At 32.0% G+C, this 8,140-nt stretch overlaps 1 protein-coding gene across 2 annotated transcripts in view; it reads right to left on the reverse strand.

Moving 5' to 3' along the window:
* The window catches only part of LOC106468521 (putative thiamine transporter SLC35F3), a 56,719-nt gene extending 49,330 nt beyond the window's left edge, over positions 1 to 7,389 (reverse strand). For both annotated transcript variants that reach the window (XM_022397571.1, XM_022397519.1), the window contains exon 1: positions 6,895 to 7,389. In XM_022397571.1, coding sequence (XP_022253279.1) covers positions 6,895 to 7,273 — 379 coding nt within the window. In that variant the 5' untranslated portion in view covers positions 7,274 to 7,389. The remainder of the gene's footprint in view (positions 1 to 6,894) is intronic.
* Positions 7,390 to 8,140: the final 751 nt, after the last annotated feature.

The following is an 8,140-nucleotide window of genomic DNA, read 5'->3' on the forward strand; positions in this document are numbered from 1 at the left end:
ACATATATATATATGTTTAATATATATTTTTGTATTGGTCTTATCTTTACTCAGCAAACATTATAACTCAAAGCTAAATCACAAAAATGATAGAAATCGACCATTGTAACGTTTGAATTTCTTGTAAAGCTACACTAGAACTACCTGCGCTAGTGGTCCCTAATTTAGAAGTGATAGACTAAAGGGAAGTCAACACCGCTAACTTTTGGGCTACTCTTTTACCAACGAATTGTTGGATTGACTGTCACATTATAACGCCCATACGGCTGAAAGAGGTCGAGCATATTCGGAGACGCGGATTCGAATCCGCGACCCTCAGATTGTGAGACGGGCACTTTAACCACCAAGCCATATCATACGTAGGACTATAGTTTCCTTAGACTCTGATCGAAATCATTAAATTAAACGTGAAAAGAAAATCATCTTCATTATTAGATTACAGTATAATGTAAATCCATAAGTTAAATGAAATATATATCATAAAAGTAAATAAAACAAGATAATTTTTTTAGTATTTTTAGTCGACCTATTTACCTACATAATACTTAGAAGCACTTACAGATTACATCATACTGATTCATGGCTTGCCCTGGCCGGGTGGTTAACATACCAGAATGTAAACTGAATGGTCCAGGGTTCCAGCCAGCAATACGTTGTTGAACACTTTTCTTACTTTAAGTTTAGGGCAAGTTATAAAACTGTAATCAATACCGCTATTCGATTAAGAGTAGCCGTGCGGACGAAAATTGCTCCTGATTGGTTGGCCTGTTTTTCATTAGTAGCTCAAAATTAGGGACAGCTATGTTTGAACTTTAAAATCTCTGGTCTGTTTTTCCCTTCATATCTTTGTAAACTTTCGAGTTGAACAAAAATACATTTGTATAAGAGAATAGTATCTGCATAATGAAATATTTTCAAGAGTTTTATATTTTTTGTCAAATACAATTTTCTTTTACACTATTATTCGTTTAGTGTTTCTGTGTATCGTTCTAGGTAATTATCAATGCCACCAAGATCTAATAAACAGTTTCAGTAAACTTCCGAATGAGAGCACGATCTAAACATAATTTGTTACTTTTCTAAAATCCCAAGAACTGTCAAGTTTTTATCAAAGTGATCTCCATTTTGAATTACAACATGGTTGTTAAGAAATGAACTATTTGTGAAACGTACAATATCTTTGTTTTGTTTTTTCCCTCAATTTTGTATTATATAAATGCTTGCTTTATTTTATAGCTTACGGCATTTACGATATTCGTTTGATAGACCTATTGAAAATTTAGTTTTAGCTAAAGCCTTAATGCAAATCTTGGATCAAAGTTATGTCTGTATTATAAACTATTTCTGTCAAATCTGAGGTGCTAGCGAAGTTAAACATTTCGTGGTCTGAATTTTTCATCAATGTTCGAGTAACTTTACGGACAAATCACTAATAAGTGTGTATTTTTAAACACAAATCTACATAATGATTGTTTGTGGTGAGCCCACCGCAGGTATCGAAGCTCAATTATGGCGTTATAAACCCGCAAATTTAGCGCTGAGCCATCGGAAATGTAATCACTTATGAACAGTGGAAAACATTCTTATGCCATGCTACGTTCAATAAACTTAGACAAAGTCCACTATGATAACGACCACTAACCAGTCATATGGCAAACTTTTTTTCGAATTATAGCTGGTAAGTTCATTTATAACATATCAGATGTTGTAATTACAACGTGATACCTATTGGACTAAAATCTCTTATCATATTGCGAACAAGCATATATCAACTTTCTTAGATCATTCAGAATAAGCTATTCTTCGTGAAAGAATATCTTCTTACAGGAAGAAAAAGTTTTTTCTTCTCAATCAACAACAAAACGTAAGTGTTACAATCAAGTCTATGGTAACTGTTCCAGATTGCAAAGATATCATGAGAATTATTGGAATAAGTGCTGATCGAGAATATCACAAGTTTAAATACAGTAATTAGTAAGTTACAAAACTGTTATTCTTATCTGAATGTGACAAGGACAGTGAAATTGAGATAAATAAACATATAGTTGTAACCTTAAGTGACAAACAACTTAATGATAATGAAATAAGTGTACTATCTCTTGGAAATAATTTTGTTCCTACCCCAAAACAAGGACTCTACATTGACATTATTGTTTCCGCTCATAAAGTCACTAATACATTAGTTTCACAACTGCTAATGAATTGTGCTTCCAAGTTCGAGAAACCCTAACTAAAGATAAGCACCAAGCTATCAGTAATTTAAAGAATGACAGAGACACTGTTATACTACCTGCCTATAAGGGAAATGTTACAGTCCTCTTAAACCAACATTACTATGAGAAAAAGATAGAAGTGTTGACGGACGCAATTTACCAAAAACTATCTTTTGAGCCAACCCAATGTATAAAAAAAGGCTAACTAAAGAACTTTGGAACATGACAAATAAAAGAGGAAATAATCATGACACTGTACCAGTCACTCTTCCCACAGCTTTATGGTTTGCCCAAGATACATTAAACCTAACGTACCCGTGCGACCTATTGTATCTTACATAGGTTAGCCAACTTACAAAACAAACAAATTTATTTCTAGCGTGCTAAAACCTCTAACAATAGATCCGGCTTATTCAATTAGAAACTCAAAAGAATTCGTTAACCACATTTCTGACCAAATAACATCCAAAGACGATATTATGGCTAGCCTCGACGTAGTTTAACTTTTCACCAAAATACCTGCTAAATATGCCATGAAAATAATACACAAGCAATTAAGTGACGACATCTCACTTCCAACAAGAACGTCCATCTGCATCCCAAACATCATGATCTTGCTGGACATCTATCTCGATGCAAATTACTTCTACTGGAATAGCCGAATTTACAATATATTAGACGATACTCCAATGGGTTCACCATTATCACCTGTAGAAGCAGAAATATTCATTTAACATTTTGAACACACCATTTTAACACCATGTCTTCATCAACCTCGTATATGGGTAAGACATGTTGACGATACGTTTATTTATGGAGCCATGGAGAAGTAGAGCTCAAAACCTTTCATGCTCATCTGAACAGCAAATTTTACAGCATACAATTTTCCATAGAACTTGAAGTTGATAACACTCTTCCATTCGTCGAAGTTCTGGTTCACAAGGACACTAGTTTGGAGAAGTTGGCCACTACCGTCTATCGGTAGAAGACTCAAACAAATAAATATCTGAATTTTTGCTCTTCCCGTACAATAGCTGTCAAAACTGGGATTATTAAAACACTAAAATCTAGAGCTACAAGTATATGTTCCTCGTTTTACCTAGAAGAAGAACTTAAACATCTTGAGAAAATTTTCAGGAATAACGGTTATTCAAATAAGATGATTCAACGTGTGTTACATGGTTCATCTGCCTCGGCTATTAATCAACCACAACTTGAAAATCACAACGAAAAGAAAAATTAATTTCTTCCTTATATAACAAGCCTATGAGAAAACCTTCATAGATTAATGAATAACTTAACATCAACGTAGTTTCCTTGAGTCCTCCTACACTACGCGACAGTCTTACAAAGGTAAAATCTTCCCAGTCCTCTGACAAACGAACGTGGTATATAGCACTCTTGTAACTGTAATAAACAACACATTGGGGGAACACAACACCCGTTACAGGCCAGGTTCAAAGAACTCCAAATAGCTATTAAGAACTGTAGTAAAAAAAACACATCAGCTATAGCTTTTCACGTTCAGAAAAACGACCATATAATAGTCTTAAACATGATAAAATAATAGACAGAGAAAAAACACCAAACGTAGAAAAATCAAGGAAGCTATTGCCATCCAAGCACAAGACAGTGGACCACCAGTGGTTATTAATCAAAACAACGGCCAACAATTACCCAGTACTGCATGGACATCAGCAATAAAAGACATAAAGCACATTACTTGTCGTGGTTTCGATGTAAAATTAAACCTTTAACTTTACAACGTATTATTTGAAGTCGAAAAATTCCTTTATTTTTTATTTCTTCATATATAAAACCTATAACTGTATTTTCCTTATGTTTATGATATCGAAGCAGTCGATTTATATTCTATATTTATCATAATTCTATATGTTTAATAACTTTAATACCAAATGTCACTTATTGTTAAGATTGTTTTAAATCATTGTTCTATAGTTTAACGAATTTTTGCCCAATGAGGGCTCCGGTAAAATAAAAGCATTTTAATGTAGACAAAAGTTCGTGTATAATTCTACAAATAATGTAGATATTTAAAGTGTCGGCGCATGCTGTAAAATATATTTTTCCTTTTTTTTAACCTATCAGTCCCACTTTGCAGTGTATACTGAGGCACATTAGAAACCTATGTGGCCCGATATTTTGAATATTAACTGATGCAGAAAGAAAAGCACTCTTAAATACCCCAATCAAATCATTGTACATTTAACCTTATAAGTTTCTGTTCATTTCTGCTCTCTAAACTGACAGTAAATGTACAACAATTTCGAACTTTCCAAATGAAGATACGAATTAAAAAGCTTCAACAAAGTGCAAATTTATTGTGGAATGGAAGGATCTACTTTTGCTCTTAAGACTTTTATTAAAACAGGTGCATTGTTGTGGTAATGCCATAAAAGTTTTTCGAATTCAAAACTACCAAAATTTCTAATGATGTTAGTAATGTAATTTACACGTTCAAATAAAGTTATAAAACTAACTATAATATGAAGTGGAAATGCAAAACAAAAAATTATTCAAAGATCTATATGAGAGAAAATGTGGTAAACGTTTCAACTGAGTGACCTTCTTCTGGTTCTGATTAAAGTTGTTTAGCCGAAACGTTGACCACATTTTCTCTACCCAAAAGGTTTTTAAAACTAATTTGCAATCTCACAATTTGAACACATTGTTAAGATATTTGTTTGTTTCCACAATATGACTACATTATATTTTTCATGCACACTCTTAATTCAATTTACATTTGTTTACGCCGCAACTCAGAATACACTGCTTACAAAAAACAGTGATGTTTTCACATTTTTTAGTTTACTTTAAGTTCAGTATTTGTACACATTATTACATAAACCATTAAATAACTACTTCTGAATGCATAATACTGGTATAAAAAGTTTAGAGTAAGTAGGTATTTTAAGACAAAAAATTTTCAGAGATCTTCACATATGTATGTGTCAATGTTGTTAAAAAGTCTGTATTTAGAGACATCTCTCACTGAAAATCTTGGTTTTACTCTAGATATGAACTGCAACAATTGAATATTGATATTCTATTCACCATGGTCTTGAAAGAATTATTATTATCATAATCTAATTCTATTCTTCTAAAGAAAAGATTAAGAAAGCAGACATGTCCACCAGATAGATCCAGTTCTTCAATATATATGCTACTATTAACAGATGGATCGTGACGTTTATCTGAACAAAAGACACGTGCTACTTAGAATGTAAGCCAGACACATTGCTAAAACAGTAGATGTTTTCTATTGACTACAGTTTTAAAATTTAGACAGGAACTGTTTTTATTAATATTAGGCAATGGAAATATCGTTAAAGGTTTTCCAAAGATTTCTTCTGGCTGTTGTTTACTCACTGATATAAACTTTTAGCAAACTTGTATTTTCATTCTTCAAAACACGAAAAATATCAGGGTTCTTCGTTAAAACTCTATCAGTAACGATTAAACACTAGATAAATCAAGTCTGAAAAGATACTATTAATACAAGAGTCAGGTTTAAAACCTCTCTCTACAATAAAATCATCGTCGGTCAGCCGAGGTGGACGAAGAGTGAAACTATATACTCATGAGGTGCCACTCAGGTCAATCACGTGTTTCATACAATCACTAACAGAAGAACCTGTGGATTTTGGAAAATGAATGAACAATCTCGGTTAAACCAACAAATAGTATAGAATAATTGATGTCGCTATGAAATTAATACACTAGCTACGCTGGCAGTTCAAAACAACTCATACCGATGTATATGATACAGAAACAATGTATAATTAATACTTGGTTTCAACTGGAATTCAATATCAGTTAAAGGTTTAATAAAATAAGAGTTGAAAATAAAATAACTTAACCTTGAGCTAAACTTATTGGAAATTCTAGATTTGAAAATGAGTGTAAACTGTTGTTAAGGTTCAATTTAAAATAATTCTTAGGAGAGTTAAAAACTTTAATGCGTTATGGTAACATTTCAATGATAGTGTGGGCTAGACAAGGGACATAAAGCATTTAATGATTAACATTCAGTAATTTACCGTTATCCTCGCTGTTAACCCAATTATGTACACCAGAGGAGTTTAGACCATCTTAGCTGATTTAAACTAAGCTTTAATCGACGTACTAAACATAAAAACAATATCATAATTAGCATTTACATGTCGTTAAAATTAAAATACAAAAAGGTTAACGTAACATATTTGTGGTAATTAGCTAAACTAATAGATGTGAAAATAAATATGTATATTGAGGGATCGTATGTTTAAGAAATTACCAAGTTAATAATTTTCTAACAATTTTAGTTGAATTATTTTGATGCACATGACTGTTGCTTGTGGGATTATTGTACACTTTACATCATTTTTCAGATTTTCAAAATAAAGCGTAAAATTCAAATAAAGACTCAAAGGATTTCTGCAAGCTGAATTCATTTTATTTTTCGAAATTGTATTAATATTTTAGTTCTACAATTCTCCTTTGGAAGTATCTTTTCTTAGTTTTTAATATTAACGTTACTTCTAGTGACTCAAATACATATCCATATGGCTCGCTTAAAACTTTTGTTTTGATCAATAAATATGTAAAACTATAATCAGAAAATAAGAAAATCACAAATTAATTCCTTGTGAAGATCGTTACTGAAAACAAAATGACTCACCATGATAGTTGTTCGATACGTGACTTATGTCTGTTTGAAATTCTGAAGAAGATTGATTGTGAAGTACTTGGAACCCTTCTTGTGAGCAGGACCTGAGAGACCCTATTGATGGCCGGTTGAATGCCCCAGAATGAAAAATTCCATGAATTTTAGATATGGAACTACAACGCTCTATAGTAGGGCTAGATTGCATGAGGGATGGGGAATCGTGTAATGGTTCTACTGAAGAGAGAGCAGTGTCAGATAAAGTAGGATTAATTCCTGTGAATGTGTCCGAGTCGTCAGTAATGACCACAGCAGGAGGTGAACGTAGCTTTGTTACTGACCTTAAAGACTGAATCCTAGGTCGAGTGTGAACAGATTCTTCTCCAATCACCATGGTTGAGTTTTGTTATTTTTCACTCACCGTCACAAAAAAATCCTTTAAAAACATTAAAATCTGTTTCATCTGATCCTTACCTCCTTGGATGTAGAAGTTTATATATGTTTCCTTGTATTGCTCTGGACAACAGAAAATATTTTACAAATTAGAAGCACGAAAATTTTAAAAAATAACTTGTAAGATAAAATATTTGCTTTTGCAAAATTTTCAAAATTATGTCCTTCCTTTTCTGAAACAACATCTTTCAAATATATGATATTATTCCACTAAAAACAAACATCGTTTTTTTCTTTATTCTTACATTTAACAACCTTCTAGATGTTTAAAATATCAAATTTTGTCAAAATTCAATGTAAAAAATGGTGATTCATCTAATTTACAGGTGTAACAAATAGCTAAAAATATTATATCTTTGAGTTATTATCTGTTCAGTGCTGTGCATTATTTGAACGAATTTCCATTTGATTTGGAAAACAACAGTTTCGAAATTTAGGTTTACGCAAGAACTGACATTGCTTTTCAAACTCACTGAAGAAATTGCCCAAAAACATTCTGTCATAAGTATTTGTAAACTTGAAGTATATAAAAAATAATAGCGAAAAATTATCAAATATGCGTGAAAATACATAGATTTAATTTTCAAAATAAAAAAATGTACGGCTTAATGATGAACTTACAGTTATTTTTAGTGAAGAAGGAGAAAATTATGAGAAAACAATAATATTACGACATTCTATATAAAGTGATATTGTTGTATATATCTGATGAAACTTAGATAGGCTACGGCATTCACGAGCTGTTACCATCGACAATAGATCAATTATATTGTAATACATAATTGTTTCTTATGAATCATTTGCCACA

Source organism: Limulus polyphemus, unplaced genomic scaffold, assembly GCF_000517525.1.
Source record: "Limulus polyphemus unplaced genomic scaffold, Limulus_polyphemus-2.1.2 Scaffold3, whole genome shotgun sequence".
In the NCBI taxonomy this organism is placed as follows: Eukaryota; Metazoa; Arthropoda; class Merostomata; order Xiphosura; family Limulidae; genus Limulus; species Limulus polyphemus.